General features: G+C 52.2%; 1 protein-coding gene across 11 annotated transcripts in view; it reads right to left on the bottom strand.

The window, feature by feature from the left end:
- Positions 1–21,229, bottom strand: part of TCOF1 (treacle ribosome biogenesis factor 1) — a 39,844-nt gene extending 18,615 nt beyond the window's left edge. For 8 of the 11 annotated variants that reach the window (XM_036847458.1, XM_036847460.1, XM_036847461.1 and 5 more), the window contains exons 1-16: positions 21,058–21,188; positions 18,586–18,641; positions 15,569–15,720; positions 13,431–13,504; positions 12,307–12,493; positions 11,611–11,684; positions 9,557–9,784; positions 8,487–8,669; positions 8,036–8,263; positions 7,653–7,859; positions 7,316–7,498; positions 6,932–7,186; positions 6,645–6,842; positions 1,299–1,436; positions 921–1,106; positions 587–793 (exon numbers count right to left, since the gene is read on the bottom strand). In XM_036847458.1, the coding sequence (XP_036703353.1) occupies positions 587–793; positions 921–1,106; positions 1,299–1,436; positions 6,645–6,842; positions 6,932–7,186; positions 7,316–7,498; positions 7,653–7,859; positions 8,036–8,263; positions 8,487–8,669; positions 9,557–9,784; positions 11,611–11,684; positions 12,307–12,493; positions 13,431–13,504; positions 15,569–15,720; positions 18,586–18,641; positions 21,058–21,165 (2,664 nt within the window). In that variant the 5' untranslated portion in view covers positions 21,166–21,188. Of the gene's footprint in view, positions 1–229; positions 420–586; positions 794–920; positions 1,107–1,298; positions 1,437–6,644; positions 6,843–6,931; positions 7,187–7,315; positions 7,499–7,652; positions 7,860–8,035; positions 8,264–8,486; positions 8,670–9,556; positions 9,785–11,610; positions 11,685–12,306; positions 12,494–13,430; positions 13,505–15,568; positions 15,721–18,585; positions 18,642–21,057 lie in introns of all 11 variants that reach the window. The other 3 variants (XR_005019318.1, XM_036847456.1, XM_036847463.1) reach the window with 3 other exon arrangements.
- Positions 21,230–25,527: the final 4,298 nt, after the last annotated feature.

Here is a 25,527-nt window from a genome sequence, read left to right as displayed (position 1 = left end):
TCTGAGCCCTGCGAGTCCTGGAGTTTGTCACCCTGAACTTCTTCTGTGCAAGCAGACAGAGGGAAAATGGTCAAGATAAAAGTCGGTTGCTCATTCCTTCCCTCTCCCCACTCCCCAGGCTTCACGTTAAGCTAGAAGAGCTCTCCTTGAGAGATACACATGCCTACAGGAGGCCCCAGGCCCAGGTGAGGGATGTGACTTCCTCCAGCTTCCCAGGGCCTCATGGTACCTGCATCACAGTCCAAGCCTCCTCATGGCCCTCTGTGACATCTTTGGGGGCTTGGCGGGAGTTGCTGGCCTAGCATTCCATGGGGCTGGTGTGCCCACTCGTGCTGTGGAGGCCTTGGTAGATATGGGAGTGCATAGGACACCTTTCATCAGGGAGGCCTTGGTTAGGGGGTTTCTACAGCAGGTTTCACCTAAGGAGACATGGGGGACAGCAGCTGGGGGAAAGGATCCTGGGGTCAGAGCCTTAATCTGGTCTTAATTCCTTCTTCACCTGGCCCTGAACCCACGTTCTGATACAGGAGTAGGTGGCGGTGGCTCAGAGGCCTGGCACTGTAGCTGCTTCCTCATGAGGCCTCACCTGGGCTGGGGGCACAGCTGCCGGCGTCTCCCCGTCACTGTCTGACTCCTCCTCGCTGCTGCTCTCCGAGTCCTCTTCCCGCTTCCCGGCCTGGGCGGCTGGGGGTCCTGCCTTCCCAGGGGGTGCTGGGGCCGCCCCTTTCCTGGGGGACCCCTTGGTGGAGGCTGAGGCAGTTCTGACCTGGGGGGTCTTCCCTGAGGGCTTCGCCTGGAGTGAGAGAAGCGGAGTCAGGGACGGGAGACGGGAGATGCATGGGGCATGTGTAGCTGTGCTGTGGGCGGCTCCTGGCACAGAGGGGAAGCACAGGGCTGCTCTCTGCCCCCCCGGGCCTCACCTGAGCGGGCGCCTCCCCCTCACTGTCCGACTCCTCCTCACTGCTCTCCGAGTCCTCCTGTGGGCCCCTGACCGGCCCCAGCTGGGCCTGGGCTGCTGCAGCCAGTGCCTTCCCCACAGCCGGCACAGACACCTGGCCCCTGCCCGAGACGGCACTGCTCTGGGGGGCTCTTGCTGGTGGCTTTACCTGAATCATGAGGAGGGAACAGTATTGGGGAAGGAAGAGGAAAGCGCAGTTCCCCTTAAGTGAAGCCCCACCCAGGGCATGGCTGTGGGGAGATCACTCCCGCCTGTGCAGGACCCTTGTCCAGGCTGGGGCCACTGCTTGGCCTCCTCTCCATCCCACCCCGGCACCTCTTCTGGCACTGGTCCTACTTGCCTTGGCTGGGGACCCCAGTTTGGCTTGAGCAGCTGCAGAAACCCCTTTTCCAGGAGCTGATGCTGCCCCTTTGGCTGAAGCCACTCTGGTGGCAGCTGGGTTGGCTTTGGTCTGAGGGGTTTTCACTGAGGTCTTCACCTGGAAGGAGAAAAGGGAATTACGGAAAGGGGGTGAGATGCAATAGAGCAGGTAGCCAAGAATGCCGATTCTGGAGTCAGATGCCTGAGTCCGGATTCTGGCTCCTCCAGTAACAGCTGTGTGAAACTGGGCAAATCATTTGACCTCACTGGGCCTCAGTTTCCTCCTCTATAAAATGGGAATAAATGAGGCCTACCCATAGGGAGGGTGAGGATTAAATGGGAGATTCCCAGTGTTTAACACAGCGCCTGGCACACAATAAGCACTCAAACTTATTACTGTGAGAACTTTTCTTACTGTTAGCTAAGTATAAGACTACCCAGAGCAAAGGTGTTTTCCAGGCTCCCTTTTAGCTAGGTGGCCATGTGATTAACTTCTGGCTAATGGATGTAAGTCAAGCATACATTTGACTTTCTTACACACGTAGGAAATGTGTCTTCTTCCTCTCTGCTGCCTGGAATGCTGAGGTAACAGCTGGAGCTCAAGCAGCCATCTTAGTCTATGAGATGGGAGCCAAGTACTCAGGATGGCAGAACAAAAAGGAAAACCACTGTTGTTTGAGGTTTTCTTCAGCTTAACCTAACCTAAACTGATATTCAAGGAATCCCCTAAAAGCTTGTCAGGGTCTATAAACAGAACTATAGACATAAGAGCAACAAAGAGCAAAATCCTTGATAAGAGTGTGAAAGCAAGCCTTGCTAATGTGAAATCGGATGAGGAATTTGGCATCATCTCAAGGCCCCTGTCTCCTTCAGAGATGTCATCGGAACAGTGATATGCCCTACAACCCAGCTTCCCTCATTCACATGGGACCAAGTGAAATTATCAGTCATGAATTGAAGAAAGAAAATTCTCTAAAGCATGGACTATGTATGACTAAGGCTAAGGTGGTTAGCAGCACAGAACTCAAGTCATCCAGAGGGGAGTAATGTTTTTTACATAGACTTACAAAAATAAAACAAAAGAAACCAAGTCTAAGTTGACCTAACAAGTCTTAAAAGTTTAAAAGAACTGAAATCATACAAAATATATTCTCCAGCCACACAGGATTAAATCAGGAATCAACAACAAAAAGAAATCTGTGTAATTCCATATATTTGGAAGTTAAGCCACTTCTTAATAATACAAAGAATAAAAATTAAAAAATACAACATTTCAAAATTCATGAGACAAAGCTAATGCAGTCCTCAGAAGGAAATTTATAGCTTTAAATGTTTACATTAGAAAGAAAGAGCTAAAATCAAAAATCTAAGATTCCAGGGACTTCCCTGGTGGCGCAGTGGTTAAGAATCCACCTGCCAATGCAGGGGACATGGGTTCGAGCCCTGGTCTGGGAAGATCCCACATGCCACGGAGCAACGAAGACCGTGTGCCACAACTACTGAGCCTGCACTCTAGAGCCCGCGAGCCACAACTACTGGAGCCCACGTGCCACAACTACTGAAGCCCGCACGCCTAGAGCCCATGCTCCACAACAAGAGAAGCCACCGCAATGAGAAGCCCACACACCACAATGAAGAGTAGCCCTCGCTCACCGCAACTACAGAAAGCCCGTGCCCAGCAATGAAAACCCAACACGGCCAAAATAAATAAATTTAAAAAAAGAAAAGAAAAAAAAACTAAGATTCTACCTTAAGAGGCTAGAAAAAGAAGAGCAAATCAAACTCAAAGTAAGGAAAGAAATAATAAAGATCACAGTGGAAATTAATGAAACAGAAAACAGGAAAATGATACAGAAAAATCAATGAAGCCAAAAGTTGTTTCTTTGAAAAGAATGAAATTGATAAGTCTTTAGCTAAACTTACCAAGAATAGGACAGAAGACACAAATTACCAAAAATTAGGAAAGAAAGCAAGACATCACTACAGACCCTATAGATATTAAAAGGATTATAGGGGAATATTATGAACAAATTTATGTTAACCAATTAGACAACTGAGATGAAAACGGACAAGTTTCTAGAAAGGCACAAATTATTAACTGTGCACAGAATTATTAACAGGTACAAAATATAAACTGATTCAAGAATAATAAAATCTGAATATACCAATATCAATTAGAGAAATTGACTTAGTAACTAAAAATCCACCCCCCCCCCCCACACACAAGCAAAAAGCCCAGGCCCAGTTGGCTTGACTGATGAATTCTATTAAGAAAGAAATAATACCAATCCAACACAAACTCTTAGAAAACAGAGCAGAAAATACTACCCAACTAATTTTATGAGGTAGTATCACTCAATACCAAAGCCAAGCAAAGATATCACATGATATCTACAGACCAATATTCTTTATGAACACAGACACAAAAATCCTTAACAAGTGATTTGCAAACCAAATCCAGCAACAAATAAAAAGGAAGATACACTATGACCAAGATGGATTTATCCCAAGAATGAAACATTGATTTAATACCTGAAAATCAACTAATGTAACACATATTAACAGAAGAAAGGGAAAAAAATCACTTCAATAGAGAAAAAGTATTTCATAAAAACCTAACTCCAATTCATGATAAGAACTCTCAACAAATTAGAAATAGAAGGAAACTTCCTCAACCGGATCAAGGGCATCTATGAAAAACCTACAGCTAACATCACACTTAAGAGTGAAAGACAATGCTTTACCAGTAAGATTAAAAACAAGGCAAGGATGTCTGCTCTCATCACTACTATTCAACATTTTACTGGAGGTTCTAGCCAGTGCAATAAGGCAAGAAAGAGAAAAGCCATCTGGATTAGAAAGAAAAAAGTAAAACTGCCCTTAATTTGCAGACATGATCCATATAGAGAGAATCCTAAGGAATCTACAAAAGCCACTAGAACTGGTAAGCATGTGTAACAATGTCACAGGACATGAGATCAACATACATCACAAGGTCAGGCCCAGAAGGCACCACACCACTTATCTGGTCATTCATCAAACACTGACTGAACATCTCTCTCCTGCCTTTCTCACACAAGGGCTGTCTTTCTATGACATTTAAGTCATGAATCATCTCCTTCCTGAGTCTCTGGCACATTTGGTTTTCCAGAACGGATTCTCTGACTTTAATTTTTTTTTTTAATTAATTATTATTTTTTGGCTGCATTGGGTTTTCGTTGCCGCGTGCGGGCTTTCTCTAGTTGCGGCAGGCAGGGGCTACTCTTTGTTGCGGTGCGCAGGCTTCTCACTGCGGTGGCTTCTCTTGTTCTGGAGCACGGGCTCTAGGTGCACAGGCTTCAGTAGCTGTGGCACGCAGGCTCAGTAGTTGTGGCTCATGGGCTCTAGAGCGCAAGCTCAGTAGTTGTGGCGCACGGGCTTAGTTGCTCTGTGGCATGTGGGATCTTCCCGGACCAGGACTCGAACCTGTGTCCCCTGCGTTAGCAGGCAGTTTCTCAACCACTGCGCCACCAGGGAAGTCCTGTTAATTTGTTTTGAACCTCAATTCCCTCAACGGATGGTTTACTTTGAGCTGGCTGGGTGTCTCTGAGCAGATCAGAGATTGTGACTCATTTCTGACCCCAGCAATGCTAAGCAGAATAGAACAGCATTTTGTGGGTGAGGCCATACAAGTATTATTTCAATCCTCATAATAACACCACAACAGAGGCAGTTATTATCCTCATCCTTCAGATGAAGGCGAGCAAAAGAAGGTGGCCAACAAGACTCCTATCAGCCCTGCTTGTTTTAGCAGAAGCTCTTCAGACCTCTTGAAGCTAGGAAAGGCAGTAGCTTCTGACAGAGCATCAGGCTATAAGGCTATGCCCCTATAGAGAGGGACTGGCTGCTCTATTTTTCAACCTGAGAGAAAATAAGGCCCCAAAGTATGACCATTTCTGTGGCTGGAAAAGTTTTGGCCAAGATATAGCAGAAGGAAGTGGGAAAGGCAAAGGCTTTGGAAGCAGGCGCTGGTGGGGCTGGAGCAAGTCACCAAACAACTCCTCTACGCTCCAATTTCCTCTTCCAGAAACCAAAGTAAATGAACACCGTCTCATAGTTCAGGTGGGAGGCTCAAATGGGAAGACAGATATTTAAGTGATTGGCACACTGAAACTTTTAAGGCATTGGTCTGGAATATGTCTGTAGCTTGGAGAAACAGGATAGGAGACTGTTGACCTGAGACTCTGTGAAGGCCAAGAATAGTTTAAAATCTCAGTAAAGGAATGATAGGACCCCGGGTCCCACAAGATAATAGTGAGATCAGGACAAAAAAAAAAAAAAAAAAAATCCATAAAAATGTGTGCTTTGGTACAGGGAAACAAGAAATGACTAATTTGAGTGGTTAGTGAAAAAAAGAGCGGCAATTAAAAATAATAAATGATGGGTGGGTGAATGCAGGGAGTGAGATATCTTCACCTCTCTCCGCTCTCCCAGGCTGGAAGGCAACTCTTGATTCTGCTCCCTCAGGGAGACGGATGAGAACTTGCTGTGTGCAGGCCCTTTGCTGGGTGTGGCAGCTGAGATCTCATCAAATTCTCAACTCTGTGCAGGTTGATTTCCAATTTACAGAAAAATAAACAGAGGCCCTAATGGATTACTTCATTTGCTAGGACATGGAGCTAGGACTTGAACCCAGGCAGCCTGGCTCCAAACCTCCCACCATTCGGCATTCACATGGTCTCCCCTAGGGATTCCACCAGAATGTTCTGCTTGGGGAAACTCACAAAGCCAGGCACTCTCCCACCCCCTGGCTTTTGCGCAGGCTGGTTTCTCTGCCCGGAACACTCCACATCACCTGGTCAACTCTTTCAGCCCACAGTTTAAATGCCACTTCTTACAAGAGGTCTTCTCTCCTGAGAAACCTCTAGACACCAGCACCTGCCACGCCCTGCTAGCCTAGGCACACACCCTCCATCTCAACCCTACTATCATACCATGCTGAAATAATCTGTACATGTCCACGTCCCCCCATCTAGGCTGGGAACTCCAAGGGCCAGGGCCAAAGGAGCCCCAGACAAGTTGGCACCTGGCAGATGGGGTACTTAACAGAGCTTGTGTAAAAAGAAATCTCAGTGGGAGCTCAAAAGGTGATGAAGGAGACCCTGGAGCTCGACCCTGGAGCTCTGATGGGCAGAGGAGACGAGTGGAAAGTGTGGAATGAGGCTGAGCTGAGGCTGCTGCTCAGGCTTCTGCATACCTGGGGCAAGAGCAGCCTAGGTAAGCCCATCCTCAGCCCCACCCCAGGCAACGGTGTGGGTGGGGCAGGTTGGCTCCCCCCAGGTCTCACCTGTGCTGCAGTTGAGGCCGCCTCCTCATTGTCCGACTCTTCCTCACTGCTCTCTGAGTCTTCCTGCACCTCAGCTTTCACCTGGGCCACTGCAGGCCCTGCCTTCCCAGCGAGCCCCGGGGTGGTCCGTGCCCCTGAGGGCCCCTTGGTGGGTGCCGAGGCAGCTTTCACTGGGAGGCTTTTCCCTACAGACTTCACCTGGAATGACGTGGAAAAGAGGCATGTCACAGGAGCCAAAGGACCACGTGGGAGCTGGCCCTGCCCCAGCCAAACAAACTTCGCCTCACCTGTCCCACTGAGGCGGCGGGAGCTGTCTCCTCCTCACTCTCCGGCTCCTCGCTGCTTGAAGAGTCCTCCTCTGGCCTCTGGGTGCCCCTGACCACCGCTGGGGATGATGTGCGGGTTGGCGAAGTCACCGTTCCTGCTTTCCAGGGGGCTGGTGCGCTTACTTGCACTGGTGGGGCCTTGGCAGATGCGGGTGTAATAGGGGTGCCCTTCCTTGGGGAGACCTTGGTCTGAGAAGTTTTCACAGCTGATTTCGCCTGAGGGGACACAGAAGTCAGAAGCTACAGAAGGATCTTGGACTCAGAGCCCCCATCCGCTCAGGGCTGGAGCCCCACTGCCATCCTCCCCCACCGCTCCCTGTGGGGCTGACCGGCGGGGGCAGCTACCTGGGCTGGAGTCTTGGCTGCGGGGGCCTCGTCCTCACTGTCTGACTCCTCCTCACTGCTCTCCGAGTCTTCCTTGGACCTTTCAGTCTTGACCTGGGCGGCTGCAGGCCCGGCCTTCTGAGGGGGGCCCTGGGTGGGACCTGAGGCAGGTCTGACCTGCAGGACTTTCCCCGAGGACTTTGCCTGCAGCGAGACACACAGGCTCAGGGGAGAGCACCCAAAGTGTGGCTTTGTGCAGAGACACAGAGACGGAGAGGGTCAACAGGCACGGTGAGCAGAGGGGGAGGGGCTTCCGGCACTGAGCCGGAGACAAGAGACTGACAAGCAGGGGCCTCACCTGGGCCAAGGCCGCTGCCCTCAGCGCCTCCCCCTCGCTGTCCGACTCCTCCTCGCTGCTGCTCTCCGAGTCCGCATCCCACTTTGCCACCTGGGCGGCTACAGCCCTTGCCTTCCGAGGGAGCGTTGGGACAGCACTCTTCGCTGAGGGCCCCGTGCTTGTGGCTGAGGCAGCTCTGACCTGGGAGTTTTTTCCCGAGGGCTTTGCCTGGGAGTGACAAAGGACAGGGTCAGGACAGGGGGTTTGGGGGGAATGTGTGTGAGGTAAGACAGGAGGTGAGGAGGGCGGATGGAGGGCAGCGGTTCTGGGTGCAGAGGAGGAGAGGCCCACAGGGTCTCTGCAGGCGATGCACAGGGCCGGGCCGGGCATCCCTCCAGCCTCACCTGAGCCAGGCTCGCGGTTTGGGGCACGGTTGTGGACGCCTCCCCCTCGCTGTCTGACTCCTCGCTGCTGCTCTCTGAGTCCTCCTCCTGCCCCCTGGTCTGGGCCTGGATGGCTGCAGGCCCTGCCTTGCCAGGGGGTGCTGGAGGGGCCCCTTTCCCAGGGGAAAGCACCTGGGCAGGTGCTGCTGAGGTGGCTCTGACCTGGGGGATCTTCCCTGAGGGCTTTGCCTGGAGCGAGAGAAACAGTATTAGAGGAGGGAGCCCAGACGGTGGGCGTGAGGAAACACAGGAGAGCAGACAGGGTTAAGGACACCGCAGACACCACACCACACAGTGAGACGGCGCAGGGCTCTGAGCGTGGCTGGGGCGCATGTGGAGCGGGAGAACAAGCCCTCAGAAGGCCTCCTGGGATGGGGCGCTGGCTGTGGGACTCTCCCTCCCCAGGCCTCACCTGCAGCAGAGTCTGGGCAGCTGGCGCCTCCTCCTCGCTGTCCGACTCCTCGCTGCTGCTCTCCGAGTCCTCCTCTGGCCTCCCTGCCTTCCCAGGGGGTGCTGGGGTGGCCCCTTTCCCAGGGGTCCCCTTGGCAGGACCTGAGGCAGCTCTGACCTGGACAGTTTTCTCGGAGGCCTTCACCTAGTAAAAGAGAAAGTGCAGTTTGCTCCCCTCCTTCTGAAAATCCCCTCGTGACACCTTAAGAATAAAGCTCGAGGCCTTAGTGAGGCTCACGAGACCCCCTGCTTCTCTCCGCACTCCCTACCTTGACCGGTGCTCCAGCCGGTATGGCCGACCAGCCGGTATGGCCATACCTCCTCATTCCCGGGGCCTTCACACCCCCTGCCCATTTCACTACCACTACCGCTACCGCCTCATCCCCTGGGTCCCAGACAGATGCCAGTTCCTTATAGCAGTTCTCCATGATGGCCCTGCCCCAGGGTGGGCAGGCTCAGGGCTCCCAGGGGCCTTTGACCACCTGTCTGACCCCTATTCCTCCCTGCTCTCTGATTCCAACAGCCTCCCAGCCTCTCTGGCTTTCCCTTAGGACATGCCCAGCTGCAGCTGCGACTACCCAAGCGAGGAGAAGGGGGTCCCAGCAGATGGAATGGAAGCGGATTCCTGTCTGCTAACAAGCCATGATTTGGCCTGAGAAGCCAGAGGACCAGGTAATTAAAACTTCTCAAGCCCCTTCACAGCAGGACTAGCTGGGACAAGGACAGCAGCCCATTTACTAGACAGGGAAACTGGGGTGAAGGGAGTGGTTACTGACTGGGTGGGGTGCAGCACCTGTCCTTTGGGAAGCAGCCATTCCGGGCCACTGCTTGGACAGGAAGGGCCATTTCCAGAAGCGGCTGGAGCAAAACCAGGTGCCCTTGCCCTTCAACTCCCACAGCCCCGCCTCCCTCTCCCCAGACTCCAAGGCGAGTCTCCTCTGGCAGGGAAGGTGCTCATTACACAGTTACTCCACCAGTCTCGGGGCCAGGGAACCAGGGAACCCCGAGGAGCAGGCCTCCCTTGGGCCTCACCTGGCTGGGTGTCCCCGCAGGGGCCCCCTCCTCACTCTCGGACTCCTCGCTGCTCTCTGAGACCTCTTCTGGCTTCTTGGCCCTGCTGGCTGGGGTCATGGCACCCCCTCTGACTTGGGGTGTCACACATCCCGCCTTCCCTGGGGTCGGGGCCGCCCTTCTCCTTGGAGACTCCTTGGCCACAGCTGCTGAGGCTTTGACCTGTGGTGGTTTTACTGCAGGTTTCACCTGGAACAAGAGGATGGAATCAGAGAATAATCCTCTCCACCCGTGAGGAGTATAAGATGCTACATAGTTTGTAAAGCTCTTTCCTAATGTCATCTGGTTCTCAAACAACTCCCTAAGACAGATACTATCTTTACACCTGTTTTCCAGTACAGGACAAAAGGCTCAGAGAGGTTAAACCACTCAACACCAATACGGAGGGGCAGAGCTGTGACTTGAACCCATGTCTATATGGCTCTGGGGGCGGAGCTCTCAACCACGATGCTTGTCTCCCACCTGGCACACAGGGCCCAGCAGAGGGGCAGCCATTCTCAACCAGGACAGCTCATGATTGTCTGTCCCTCCGGCTACAGTATCTCGTCATGGTGGCCACCCCACGGGCCAGGAGGCTAGGATCTGAACTCCAGTCTTGGCACTGGCTTGCTGAGATTCCTGGGGTACATTCCTTCCCTCTCTGGGCTCTGGCCCACTGAAGCTATGTGTTTGGCTGTTGGTTTCCCAGGGCCAGGAGTGTCGCTCATTCCCTTGGCAGGGCCTAGGGGATGGGAGCCCAGGGCGTCCTTATGGCTGGCTGTAACTAGGGCCCAAAGGTGGGACGGAATGTGGGGAGCAGCCCACAGCTAGGCCCGGGGCAGCTGGGAGCAAGGTCTCCACCTTCGTGGGTGACTGGTTAAGGCAGGAAGGCAAGGTAGGAAGCACCGTGGGTGCCAGGCCAATCCATCCCTGCATCCTACTCTTCTCCCTCTGCAACACCTTTCCCCTGGGTGTCCTGGCGCCAGGCACCAGCATCGCCTGCCAGCACTACTCCAACAGCCCCTCAACCACCTCATTACATTTATTCAGCATTGTCCTCCGATCCAGGCCACAACCAGCGATCTTTCCGAACTGTAAGTCAGGCCATCTTACCGCTGTGACTGTAGCCCTGCAGTGGCTTCTCACAGTCTCCAGAATAAAACCCAAATTCCTCTCAGCAGTCCTCTTGGTCAGGCATGGATCTGGCCCCTGCCTACTGACCTCACCTTGTATCACTTTCCGCCTCATTGATGAAATTGCAGATCACCGTTGCTTAAAAGCACCAAACTCGTTTTGTGTCTGCCTCTGCCCATGCTGTCCCTCTGTCTGTGTCACATTCCTGTTACTGCGCCTCAGAGCTCTCCACGTTTCCCTTTCATAGTAACCATCACCACGGCAGTTAAATTTCTGAGGGACCCCTCCACTTCCCCACGGCAGCAGGAACCCCACCCATCCTGCTTACCACAGTTTCCCCAAGGCCTGGCGCTTGGAAGGTGCACAATAAGGAATAACCTGCGGGGACTCCTCCCAGGTCACGGTTCACAGAATAGACACGGCCACAGACTAAAAGACCTGCCTGCCCCTGGCCGGTGCTGAGGCCTGGCATTCACCAGCAGGCCCAGAGCCCCCTCAGCAGCCTCACCCCACACCCCAGTCACCCGGACAGCCACGCTCCTGCCCCGTGGCCTTTGCTCGTGCAGTTCTTCCCGCTCGAATACCCCTCCCCCCACCTCCCTCCCCGTGAAGCCTCCTGTGCGTCAAGGCCATGGTCCAGGGCCGCCTCTCCCAGGAAGGCTTCCCCCCACCTCACAGGCAGGATGGCGTCTCTTCCCCCCAGCCCCACACCTTCGCCTGCCTAGAGAGCAGTGAGCAGCGCCTGGCTCCCCGCCTCCGCAGGTCTCAGCCTTCCCAGCTCCCGGTCACCCTGACACCCTTGCTGAACTCATCTGGTGCCCCTGGTAGGTGAGGCCCCGGCCAGGCCCCCAGGAGGGTTAGAGGTTTGCAGAGGGCAGCTCCTGAGGATGGGCGGCAATTACCTCCACGTCCGTCTCATCGCTCGAGCTGGAGGTGTCCTCGCTGGAGCTGGCGGCCTGGCTGGCGGCCGCCATTCCTGAGGAATAAACAAGGAGGGACTGAGGGCCTTTCCAGACCCGCCTGCCCCTCGCCGGCACCCTCCACGCCAGCTACTCAGGGCCAGGTGCGAGCGCTCCTCCTCCTGCCGCAGCTCCGCGCTCTCTGGAAGGCGCACAGCCCAGGGGCATGCCACTCCCCCTGTGCTCCTGCGCGGCTCTGAGGCCCCGGTAAGGCCTATGATGTTAGGTCCTAATACACGAGCGCCAGGAGCTGGTGGCTCAGAAGATCTCCTTCCACCAGCACACAGCAGCAGGCAGGGCAGATGCCTATTTTACATGGGAGACGGAGGTAAGCCCAGGCCTCTCAGCTTAGCCTCTGAGCCTCTGCGGCGGGCCCCACACCCACCTGAGAGCAATAAACCAGAAAGGGCTCCAACCCCACCCCGGCTGCTCACACGCCCTCCGCAAAGCCTGAGGTGTCCCTGCAGCTGACTCTTCCTCACCCAGGGGAGGGGAAAATGGCCTGAGGTGGGGGTCCTCGTTGTCATAGAGACACCCCACTGAATTCCAGAAGGTCCCAGGGCCTGACAAAGCAGCGCCCAGGTCTGCTTCCTCAGCCCGCACTCGGGGGGCCCGGTCCTAGAGGGCAGGGCCGCTCACCAGGCTTGGCAGTGGTTCTGAGGGCCGAGACACTGCCCTCCTCCTCAGTTTCTGAGACCAGGATGGTATTTGCCGAGGGCCCTGCCGCCTTCTGGGGTGACTTCCTGGTGAGGAGGTGGGCTACTGCCTTCCCGGAGGCAGGGTGTGCCGTGGAGTTCACCGTCTTGCTGGCTTTCTTGGTCTTTGCCTACACAGAACAGGAGTGACAGACAGTGGGTATGGCCTGGCAAATGAGGGCACAGACCACATCTGATCCCAGCTCCACCACTTCCTAGCCCTGTGAGCTTGGGCACACTACCTCCCTAAGCCTCAGTTTCTTCATCTTCAAAGTGGGGCTAAAAATGGTACCTCCCCTCGCAGAGGTGTGGAGAGAACCGAATTACAGTTCTTGAGACACAGCAGTTTTGCTCAGCGGTAAGTAGCATTTTGCTGTGGACATTACCATGGCCTCATAATTCTTTCTACATATTTTTTGCTAATGCTACAGGCAATATCAGGGACATAATCCTTTACATGTCTGTGACACTGCTTTGTGGATGACCAAAAAAGGATATTCTACTTTCCAAGTAGTTTCCAGCCTAGAAAGTGATTCTTGAGGGACTTCCCTGGTGGTCCTGTGGTTAGGACTCCACACTTCCACTGCAGGGGGCACGGGTTCCACCCCTGGTCGGGGCACTAAGAGCCCACAAGCCCCCCAGCACGGCCAAAAAAAACCAAAAAAAAAGAAACAAAAAAATGCTTCTCAAGCTTTCAGAGCCACAAGTGTCTTATTTGCTCTGGTGTCTCCACTGCCTTGTGCAGTGCCTGGAACATAACTGTATTCGTAACGATTTGCTGAGTGAACAGGTGAATGAGGGACCGGAGGAGGAAAGGAACTGTCTCTTCCAGGTGTGTAATGTGCCCAGTGGCCCATGGCGGTAGGCGTTATCCCCATCTTACAGAAAAAAAAAACTGAGGCCCACAGAGGTGAAGGGACAGACCACAACCACACTGCGACTGAGGCTGAGATCTGAATCCAAGTTGGGCAATTACCCACAACCCTATCCTTCTCTGACACAGGGGACTGTGTCCTACAGGGCACTTCAACTCCCACGGGTGACAGCTTGGAAGGTGGTCTCACTCACCTTGGCTTTTTCTTTCACACTTGAAGGCAAAACCTTCCCCGTGGCTGAGGAGTTGGTAGATGCTAGTGCCGGGACTGCAAGACAAAAACACTGGTTGGGTGAGCCAGATGAGCATCTTCTCATGGGTGAGTGGCAAACAGGCTCAGGTCACCTAATAATTCAACTGGTATGGCTGCCTGGGGCTGGCATGAGATCTGAGGCTAAGCCTGGACCGGGAAAGAGCTCGGTGGTGCATCAGCCACATCCCCCAGGAGCAAGAGAGGAGAGTGACGACATGAGAGCCATGTGTCTGCATCCCCGATGGGGTCCCAATTCCCTGGTGGCACGAGATGCTGAAGCCCCCAGAGGAAAAGGGATTGGCTCCTAGTCCTGCCGCATACTACCCCGGAGGCCCCGCGTAACTCCAGGGGTGCCATTCCCACAGGCTACCTGCCACAATGCAGCCCTAACGTCACTCAGCAATACAGGGGCAGGCCAGGCAGCCCCAGGTCCACAGAGAAAGCTGCTTGAATTAAGCGGTTTCTCAGTGGAGAAGTAGCTGAACCATGAGACCGGGACCCTGTTAGATGTCGAGATTTCCAGATTGTTGTTGCTTTTACACCGGGGTATCGTCTCCTTAGAGCTCAGATTAGGGAAAGATTTCTAATGTATGCTGTGAAATAAACAGGATGTTGTTGAAATGAATGATATGATCTAATTCTTTTCCTGACATTTAATTCCATCTCTATTTTTAATTACAGAAAATTTTAAGCCCGTTCCTAAGTAGAGAGAAAGTGTATAAAACCACCCTGCCCCAACCATTATCAACTTGTGGCCAATCTTATTTCAACTGTCCCCCCATTCGCCCTTCCCTGCTGAGTATTATTCTGAAGAAAACACCAGACATCATATCATGTTGCCCACAGATATTTCAGCATGTTTCTCTCAATGAGGACTCTTAAAAAGTATAATTATAATTCCATTATTACAGCTTTAAAAATTTATTAATATCAAGTAGCCCGTCAGTAGGAAATTTTACAATTTTTGTTTTAAATAGTGTGTAGGTATGGACGTAGGCAAGTATGGATGTCTATCTGTATGATTTCAGATACAAAGGAGAGCATTGTAAGGCTACCCTCCAGGAGATACATTTAGGGAGTGGAAGGGGAACAGGCGAGGGGAACAGGAAACCTCCCACTTTTCTTCTGTATGCTTTTGTACAGTTCACTGTGAACCTGTTTTGCATTACAATTTTAAAAGAGTAAGCAAGGTATAAAATGCATATTCAGTATGATCTCAAGTATCTGAAAAAACATGTTCAGGAAAAATAAATGGAAGAATAATTTGCCAAATTATATGTGGCAAGAATATGGGTAATTTTTCCCTACCTTTCTGAAAAGTGATTTTCACATATTCTATAATGAATACTCCATAACGAAGCCCGTATTTCTTTTACAATCAGAAAACATATTTAAAAATTAAGAAATTATCTTCTATGTAAGTAAAAACCAATAATGCAAAGAAGAACGATAATTCCTCTGTGGAGCTATGACCACTGTTGGTTAAAGCACAAACTGCCCTGAGAACATGGGGGGAAGGGGCTGTGAAGTCCTCCCTGGGTCACCCCTGCCAACACCCTGAAACCAGCGTGCCCGGGACGGCTTGCCAGTGCTAACCTGCACACTTCCAAAATAACAGGAAGATCGGCAACTCCTGAAGCAGCCCATAAGCACACAGAAGAGGTGCCCGCCAGCTGCCCTCTCTGAAATCTCTCTAGCAGTTCTTCTGAAAATGTGGGCTTCTTTCTATCTTTATCAGAATCACCTGGAAGGCTTTAAAAATGCAGCTCCTGGGTCCCACGGGAGGGGCTGACTCTACGTGCCCCAAATTAGACTGTAAGGGCCCATCCATGTTTTTGTTCACCATTGGATTCCTAGCACCTGGGACACGATGTCTGGCCCAGAGGAAGGGCTCAAATCAAGACTGAAATAGGTATGTGGGACCCTTCCAACCTTCCCGCTAAAAGGGCCGGTCCTCTGAGGGCTCACTGAAGGAGAAGCTGGAGGTGGACTCTCCCCTGGAACAATCCAGTATACAACAGCCTGTTCCCGAAAGGTGCAGGGCGCTGAGCTGAGCCCCCCAGCACACAGGGCTCTTACTGGCTTTGGTGGTTTCCGCTTCTGCCTCCTGCTCCTCCTCCTCCTCCTCCTCTGAGCTCTCTGAGCTGCTAACGGGGTCTGACACGCGGGTCTTCTTGGCCTGCAGGGCTGCATCTTCCTCTTCCTTCTGCTTCTGGCCAATCTCCGAGGTTCTGCAGGACAAGGGTGACTGGCTAGTTCAACCGGGTGACAAGGACAACCCCAGGAGAGTTGAAAAGGAAGACCTCCCCACATCCTCCCCGCCCCCAAAGGAAACGTGCATAAAGAGAGTTTAAACAGTGCTGAAACACAGTGTTAGATACAGTTTTGTGTTCTGCATTTTCACTCATTTCATCGTATTTTTACAATTGTCTATGAGTCTTCAAATATTCAGGAAGGGCGGACAATATTATATAACAGCTGCTAAGAGTCACTGAGCGTTAAGTGCCGGCCCTATAGACACTTCACAGCACCATCCAGGCTCCTCCTTCCTCCAGAACTTGTGGCACCTGCAGTGCCCCCTCTTCCTGGAAGATTCTGCCCAGGTCGGTCCCTATTGTCCTTCAGGCCTCAACTCAAATACAGCCTCCTCAGAGAGGCCCTCCCTGATTACCCCACCCCCAAGACATTCTCTGCCCTGCCATCCTGTTTCATTTTCTTCAGAGCACGTTCCTCTCTCCTGTTATTTTACCTACTTCCTGCTTGAAGCCTCCACTGCACAGCCAGGTCCCTGGAGAGGAGGGCTGGCAGGAGCCTTTTCCAGCTCCCTCAGTACCTTGAACACATAGCATGAGTCTCACGGCCAAGTGAGTTGCCCAGAGTCAAAGAGTAAGTCTCAGGCACTGGGGAGGATAAGCACCCAGATGGCTGAGTTGTTGGAACTTTCGAGCATCATCTCTCCTGACCCCAGCCTCCTGCCCCGAGGGAGTCACTGTCTGTGCCCCATGCTCTCCAGACGGGACGGATGCTGCTCTGCCAGTTTGGGATGTGCTGCTTGGGTCCCTTGTTCCCAGGAAGGCTACTTGCTGGGAACCTTCTGCAAAAACAGGTCTCATTTACTACATGTACCAGTTCACTCTGCCTCTCTCCTCCCAACAGAATGTAAGTTTCACAAGGGCAGGAATTTTTCTCCGGTTTGTTCCCAGCTATATCAAGAACAGTTCTGGCTCACAGTAAGTGCTCAGTAAATACGGAGGTGAGTGGGGGTGGGAGGGGGATGCCTCCAATGGCTAGGTTTAGCACTTTATTTACCATTATTATCTTCATTTTACGGATGGAGACAGACTTGGGGAGGCCAAGTTTGTCCGAGGTCATACAGCTAGTTGCTGGGTTTGAACCACTAGGTTAGGCTAGTTCTGGTGAGTGTGAGGTCCTCATCCCAGTCAGTACTCCTCACCCACAGAAGGGGCTGGTGGCAGGGACGGGCGTGCGCTGCGGCTCACTGAAGGAGTTCTCTGGGGAAGGAAGTGCTGTGCAAACACACAGACACCTGGGCAAGTGGGAAAGGAAGTGGGGGTGTGCCCTGTGCTCACTTCAGCAGCAGAGGAGAGCCAAGAACTGAGGCTTGATAGGGCTCTCTAAGACCTAAGCTCTCTACTGGAAGCTCGGATCCCTTCCACACCATGCCTGCCTTTGTTGACACACCTCTGATGACAAGGAGCTCACAACTCCACTGTAGCCTACCTCATTTCTGGAGAGCTCTGATGACCCACTGCTTTTATTCAGAAGCTGAAACCTGTCTTCCTAAAGCAGGTACATATGAGTCCCACTTCAGTCTCTCGGGCCCCAGGGAACACCCCACTCCCTTCATCTTCAAAGATGTGCATACAGAGGTCCCTTGCCTGCCCCTCTGACATCTCTTTCCCATCCCAGACAGTTCAGTATTCACTATCATTCCTCATGGGACATGACTGCAGGTCCTTCACTCCCATAGTTGGCTGTGGTCAGGCCAGTTCATGGAGGGAACGATTATCCCTCCTTCATTTTCAAACCATTCCTCTGCTGATATGTCCTTAGATTATTCCCCTCCTTGTTTCCCATGTTTTACAGGCATTTCACATTCAACATGTCTTTGAAATCTTTCCCTCCACATTGGGTTCCTTCCATTCAGGTGTACAAGTCAGACACCTGCGAGTGGACTAGATGCCTCTCCAAACCATCCACAGACCCTCATCTCATCCTCTCACATTCCTGGAATCTACTGTCTCCCTCCATGTTATTACTGCCTCAAGCTCCATCAGCTCTTGTCTGGATAATGATATCCACAGCCTCACCTGGTCGCGCCATGCTGCAGGGATCTCATCACTCTCTGCTTCACCCTTCCATGGCTCCCACAGCTCTTGGGACAAAGACACAACTGCTCCCCAAGGATGATCAGGCCTTGCATGGAGTGGGCCCTGCCGACGGTCCAGCCTCGTCTGCACTGTGCCCGCAGCTACAGGCCTCACACCAGTAGTTCCCTCTGCCAGGTACACTCTACTGGCCCCTCCACACCTATTGCCTCGTTCACTCCCCCACTCCCTGCAGCTCTCAAATCAAAGGTCACTTCAGGGAAGCCTCCCCTAAACCCCCAAATGAGGCTAGGCTAACCTGTTTAGGTAGTTTTGGCACTGGGCACCTCCTTGCATAATCCTTACTACCACTGTAATTTGACACTCATTTGTTTTTTCTGAGGCGTGCTTACCTTCCTGGACTCCAATGTCAGCTCCAGGAAAGAAGGAACCATGTATGTCTCACTCATGACAATATCTTTGTACTTAGAACAGAGCCTGGCATTCAGTAGTTACTCAATAAATGTTTATCGATTGAATGAATAATAAAAGCTGCTGAGAAGCTTTTGTCCTTAAGAGGCACTGATCACAGCTCAGTGTCCTCTCCATTACCAGACACCCGTATCTGTGACCTGGCTTCCTGGAGGTGATAATAGTATCTACGGTGGGCTATGGGGACAGACCTTACACCAGATTAGTATCCCAGCTGATCCCAAGCTGAGGGCTTGCAGCGTTCCTGCTGTACTCTCTCAGTCCCATTAGACTTACTGTTGCCAGTGTGTATAGATGTCCAGAAGGGTTACAGGCTGAGTCAGGAAACTTTTCTGCAGGGAAGTAAAGAGAAAGCAGTAATCAATCCCCCAAGCACAGTAAGGGTCCTCCTTGGGCCCCACTCTCACAACGTCATGATCTACAGAGAGGTGGTTGAGAAGGGGGTCTTTCTACTCTGGGAAGTATGTCTGCTTGACCCTTCCAGTACCACCCAAACCTTCCAGAGACAAGCAGGGCAAGTATTTCCAGCTAAAACCTTTTAAGACAACGTGTTGGTGAGGAGTACCTTTGAAGATTAGAGTTGGAATGTTCCAGGCTAGCATTTATCCAGCCCCCAGCCTCCCTGGCACTCTCCAGGCTTAGGTGCCACGAGACAGGGCTTTTTCCACCCCTGACCTTTCAGAAGGCTTTCAAAAGCCAGGCTGGTCAATCTCCCCAGGACAGTACGAACCACACCAGACACCGCGCTGTCAGCTCACCCGCTGGGAAGAGACTGGAACCAAATGGTGCCAGTCCTTTGGTAGAAGCAGAGGGCTTTGGAGCCAAGATCAGAAGGCTATTCTCTCTGCAAATGTCAAGAACCTGGGGTGTCAAGTGCCCCAAGGAGGTTGAGTGAGTAACGTGGGGCGAGGGCAGTGCCGGGGATTTAGGCAGAGTGGTCAAGGGGGTGCACCTGGACTCAGGCAGAGCGCCTGTGTTAACTGGATGGGCTACTCTCTTCACCTCTTCAAACTTCTGGTTCTTTCTTTCTAACGTGGGGATAACAGCAGTACCCACCTGAGATGTTGCTGTCAGGCCTGATCGAGACCATCTAGTCAGTGACCAGCACAGGAGCCAGTAACATTGAGAGTGTAACTGACAGTAATTCAAAGTGTCAGTTTCACTCTCCTCGGCCCCTGGCACACTGGCCTCCTCACTGTCCCTCAAATCTGTCAGGGCACCCCGCCCGCATGGGGGCTTGCTATTCCTTCTGTCTGGAATGCTCTCTCCTGCCAACTATACAGCTCACTCCCTCACTTCCTTCAGGTCCTTGCCCGAATGGCACCTTCTCATTGGGGTTTCCTGACCACCCTATATAGATAATTTAACTCTGACATTCCTTATCCCCACCCCCCCGCCTGCCTTATTTTTATAGCTAGCACCTACCATCACCCCACACACTGTATCATTAACTTCAAAAAAAAAAAAAAAATCAGTCATCTGTCGGCTCCTGCTGGAATGTATGCTCCACGAGGGCAGGATACTTTTGCTTAGGTAAATGCCCCAAAGCAGATGGGTATTCTCCTTCACCCCCTGTAGCTGTTAAGTCATGTTAACTGGAGTAAGAAGGGCTACCGAGGTCCAAAGAAGACTGGAAAAAGCACAGGTAATGTCGTAAGGCCCATCATCCTTTAGTTTCTCCAGGAGGTCCCGAGAGCAAGCATCATGACCACAGCCTCCACCACAGCCAAGGGGTACTGATTAACCAAGTCAGTAGCCACCACGCCAGCTTAAAACTTCCCAGTGGCTTACCACTGCTCTTCAGATGAAAACCAAAGTAAGCCAACTCCCTGCCTCTGTCTCCCCAGGGACCTCTATCACCCTTGTACTCCACACTTCAGCCAACTTTCTGGGGCAGTACCTATGCAACAATTTGCACCTCTGCTTGGAATATCCACCTCCCTGCTCTCAGATCTCAAAGCAACATCCACTTCCTCAGGAAAGCAACCCTGGATATCCCTGACCAGGGCAAACTGCCATTCTTGTCTTAACACCCTATGCCCCTCATTCTTGGCACTTAATGCAGTGTTAAGTGTACAGGTGTTTTTATGGTTCTTTGATTTATGTCTATCTCCCCTACCAGCTTCAGACTGTAAACTCTAAACAGTGAACTGGGGGACCGTGCTCACTATTCTGTCACCAGTACTCTGACCACCAGATTAACAGCTGCTCGAAGAATGGATGAAGTAAGAAATGACTGCACCACGAGTTCGAATCCCAAAGCTGTCCGACTCAGTACAGAAGGGCTGCTAAGGGCTTGAGCTCCAGCTCAATTAAGGGGCTTCAGACCCCCTCTCTTGGCGCTCTTTCGCCCCACCAGAGCTGGTCGCAATCCACCTCTCAGACTCGCAGCAACCTTCTCGCCCCAGGGAGCCGCGCCGAGCCACGTGGCCCGAGACTTCGGAAACTTTAAACTGCCGCTCCCAGGAAGGGGGTGGAGGTAAGGGGCGCGGGAATTATAAAGCCCTGAGCGTCATATCTCACGTCCCGGCCCGCCCACTGCACAGACAGGGAAACTGAGGCCCATAAGAACTGGGAGCCGCCGGGGTGGGGAGCAGAGGCTGAGTCTCCTTCGGCACCCCAGGCCGCGTCCCGGAGCACCGCGGGAATCCGGCTCTGGGCGCCCTCCAGGCCGCCAGGGGAGGAGGCGCGGGCCTCCTCTCTTCAGATCTTGCACGCGGCCCTCGCACACGGCCCGGGCACGCTTACCTGGCCGCTCTGCTCCTTCACTTCCCGCGCCGCGCGCACATAGCCCGCCTGCAGCAGATGCTGGTAGATCAGGGGAAGCAGCTCCCGCCGCTTCCTGGCCTCGGCCATGCCCGCAACCCCCGGCTTGTCGGTTTACCTGCACGCCCCCCTCAGTCCCCGCCCGCCACTTCCCTCTTGCCCTTAGACCTCGCGACCCCCACTTCCGGCTCCTCCTCCACCCGCCGCGCGGCACGCCGGAACATGTAGTCTTATCTCCAGGAGTGGCCGGCCCCGCCCCGGTGGGTGAAAGGGGCGGAGGCAAGGAGGACAACGAGCCCTCCCATTGGCTGGGAGGGCGTGGTCGGACCCGGACGCGCCCCCTGGGCCGGCCACGATTCGAATGACTTCCCCTTAAATCCTTCAGACTTGTTCCTTGAGATTTGTCTTCCACTTAGCTGTCTGACAGCTGCGATCAGGTTTTACTCATCTCTGAACATCCTAATCTCCAGCTCTCTCTAGATCCGAACTTGCAGTTACCCACTCGTTTATTCATTTCACAGATGTTTTAGAGCCCATAAACCAAGTACTATTTGTCATTGTTCATTCATTCATTGAACAAATAGTTATTGAGCACCATACCTTGAGTTAGCGCTAGGCTAGGACTGGGGGATAAAAAGATGAATAGGATATGGCAGCTGCCCTCAAAGCTCACAGGGAGGAGGGAGACAGTCGGTAACCAAGCAACTATGGTTCAATGTCTTCTGTGCATTGTCCGGGACAGATACAGCCTGTGGGAGAAAGAAGGAGGGGCCCCTGACCCCAAGGAGATATCTAAGCTTAAGCTTAAAGATGGAGTAGGAATTTCTAGGTGCAGAGGAGAGGGATGGCATCCCGCGCAGAGGGCACTGCATGAGTATAGACAGGAGAAACCACCCTGGTACAGGCTGGGACACCCAGACAAAAAACCAAGTCTGTGCTGCTGGGCTGTAGAGTTGGAGGGTTGAGGGAACGAGTGAGGACACAAAAGGATGGAGAAGTTAGCAGGGCCTTCAGCACCCCCTCCCCCCAGCCACAGTTTGCACCTTTGCTCCAAGGGCAATAGATAGTCTCTGACTGATTTTATGCAGGAGGGTGACCTGGATTTATGTTTTTAAAAGATTGCTATGACCAAAGCATGGAAGATGGATTTGTGGAGAACAAAACTGGACGTGAGGGTGTTGTAGTTGTGGAGGGGAGGTTGGCAGGGAGAGGGTGACCTAGGCTGGGGAATATTTGAATCAGCTGTTCTTAACTTCATGGATCCATCGAGAAACTGAAGACAGCACGAACCTAACCTTTGCTGCAGAAAAATTTGAAGTGTACAGACACATAACATTTTCCATCCAGTTTTAGGACATGGATAAGCATATACCTGAACCTCCTAGGCTTAGGAACTGCTGCTCTAGGAAGAAACAGGGACAGGACCAGGTGACTGATGGAATGTGGTGAAAGAGGAGACTAATCTACATTCAGCTATTTAGGAAATATTTATTGAGTACCTACTATTGGGGATAAAACTGTCTCTACCCCAATAGAGCTTATAGTCTAATGGGGGAGACACAAGCTAAACAAATAGTCATACAAATACATTGTTACAAACAGTAGTAAGTGCAGAAAGGAAAAGGATAGTGTTTTCTTATGGAAGAATTGGAGACTTCCCTGGTGGCGCAGTGGATAAGAATCCGTCTGCCAATGCAGGGGACACGGGTTTGAGCCCTGGTCCCGGGAGATCCCACATGCTGCAGAGCAACTAAGCCCGTGCGCCACAACTACTGAGCCTGCGAGCCACAACTACTGAAGCCCGAGTGCCTAAAGCCCATGCTCCACAACAAGAGAAGCCACTGCAATGAGGAGCCCGTGTACCGCAACGAAGAGTAGCCCCCGCTCGCCACAACTAGAGAAAGCCGGCGCGCAGCAACAAAGACCCAACGCAGCCAAAAATAAATTAAAAAAAAAAAAAAGCTACAGTGGAGTCATGCTGCCTGTGTTCAAATTCCCGCTTTGCCTCTTATTAACTAGGTGACCTTGGGTAAGTTACATAACTTCTTGGTCCCTCAGTTTCTTCACCCATAAAACAGAGATAATTATAATGTCTACCTCATAGGGTTGCCATGAGGAGTAAATGAGTTCTAAGCAGAAATGCACAGAAGAGTTCCAAAGAATAGTACTGCGCTTGTGTGTACGTTAGCCATTACTGTGAAAGCATTTGACAAGATGGAGGGACCTATCTCTTCTTGGGGAAGGATTCCCTGAGGAAATGATCTTTGTGAGGAAATCTGAGCTATATGCAGGGGAGGATGGGGTATGGGGAGAATCCTAGGCAGAAGAAAGAACCTGTGCAAAGGACCTGAGGCAGAAGTTACAGCTAGAGAAGAGGTGAGAAAAGGCCTGTGTAACAGGGCCAGAGGGAGAGCAGGGGGACTGGGGAGTGCAGAAGGTGGGCAGAGGCAGATTTTACATTAAGGATCTTTCTCTTCATCCTCCGAGTGATAGGAAACCACTGACAGCGTAGGCCCAAGAAGGACAGGATGACATTTGCATTTTAATGTGACCCGTGTGAATGCCTAGTGGAGAGTGGAGTAGTGTGTGTATGAGTAGCTGCAGGATAAGTTAGGGTTAGGAGTACCGGCAGGCATCCAGGGAGACTATAACAGAGGTGGTGCTGGTGGCAGTGCAGTTGGAGAGCAGTGGAAGGTTCCAGTTATCAGGAAGTAAAATCGTCACAAAGATGTGTGGGAATGGAAGGTAAGGGAGAGGTAGTGTCAGGATGGACTCTGAGGTTTCCCTGCAAACAGGCAGGCAGTAGTTTTCACTGGGATGGGGAAAACTGGAGACCACTGGGAGGCGGTGTTGGGTGAGCGAGGATGGGAGGGTGTGGAGGGGGACGTGAAAAGTGCAACTTCCACTTTAGATGTGTTGAGCTTGAAAGGCCTTTGGGACACAGTGTAGATGTTGAGTAGGCGCTTGGAGGCCTGGGTTTGGAGGCACATGAGGATGGGAAGTTGTCAGGAGACAAATGATCACGAGGCTGTGGATGAGGGCTGGATTGTCCAAAGAGAAGGCGCCCCAGGATGGAGCTGTGAGACACACCACAGGTTAGGGTTGTGCAAACGAGGATATACCTGCAGAGGCTGAGAAGGAGGGCATGAGAGGTGCGAGAAAACCCTGGAGAGTGGGCGTAGGGAAGGCAGCCAAGGGAAGGAAGCTGAGAGTTTCAGGAAAGTGGGAGGAGTCAATGGGGAATGCTCTGAGAGGTCAGAAGGATGTGGATGGAAGCAGCAGCTTTGGTTAATGACAGACATGGGAAGATGTTGGTAGCTTTGGGGAGCACTGTTTCTGCAGAGTGATGAGAGGGTCAGATGGCAGCGGGTCTGATGAGTGAAGGAGGGGTGAAGGAGGCAGTGGGTCTTTTGAGAAGTATTTGTGTGAAGGGGAGGAGAGAGATGCTGTGACGGGGTCAAAGCATATGTCGGGGAGGGGAAGGTGTGTTAGAAGGTGGAAGAGACCTGAGTTTGTTTACAGGCTGATGGCAGATCAAGGGGAGAGATTAATTAAGGGTGTGGGAAAGAAGGGAGATAATCAGCGAGCGGATGTTCATGAGCATGTGCGAGGGGATGGGATCAGGCATGTAGGTGGAGAGGTTGGTCTTGGAAAGGAGGAGGGATGACTTCTCTAGAACCAAAAGAAGGAACAAAGAGAGGATGGGTGCAGATGTAGATGTAGGTTTGTAGTGGGATGTTAAGGGAGATTTCATCTTGAGCTTCTATTTTTTCTGCACAGTGGGAGGCAAGGTCTTCTGCTGAGAGTGAGGAAGAGGTGGTGAGGAGTCTGAAGGAAGGAGGAGAGCGTGCATTCAGACAGCTGAGGAGCAAACTTGCCCACAAAATCCCCAAATGTCCGACACTGTTGACAACCAGCGTGTCCTGTCCTGTCGGCTGGGTGATTTCCCCCACCATGGGTCACCTACCTACCCACGTGCAAACAGGGGAAAGTACTTGGTGGGGTTTATCCAGGCCCAGGGCTTTGCCAGATGGGTGGGGAAAAGGGCAAAGTGTTCTAAAGTGTTGGCAAAAGAGATGCCCGATCTTTCGGCCCTGGGAACTAGGCTGGGCGGGGTGGGAAGTGAAGACAGATGGGGTCCATTTTCAGGGAGAGAGTGGAAGCCTCCATGGACTGGGCAGCCACAAGGTCAGTAACCAGGAGCCTGAGCTCAGGGTTGGCAACTCGAATTGATGACCATGCCCTGGTGGCTGGTAGGGCTCCTCACTGAGACAGTGAACAGGCTGATAAGCATGCAAATCATTAGGAAGATAAAGGTTTTTTTACCCCTCCAAGAACCAATTTTCATCCCCTTGGGGCATTATGGCCCCAGTTGAGAATGCCTGCCTTAGTAGAATGTAAATTCCCTGAAGGCAGACTGGTGGTCCTCTTGTTGCCTGCATTATTCCCAAG

Source organism: Balaenoptera musculus, chromosome 3 (assembly GCF_009873245.2).
Source record: "Balaenoptera musculus isolate JJ_BM4_2016_0621 chromosome 3, mBalMus1.pri.v3, whole genome shotgun sequence".
Lineage (NCBI taxonomy): Eukaryota > Metazoa > Chordata > Mammalia > Artiodactyla > Balaenopteridae > Balaenoptera > Balaenoptera musculus.
This window is presented reverse-complemented; position numbering and strand designations above follow the sequence as displayed.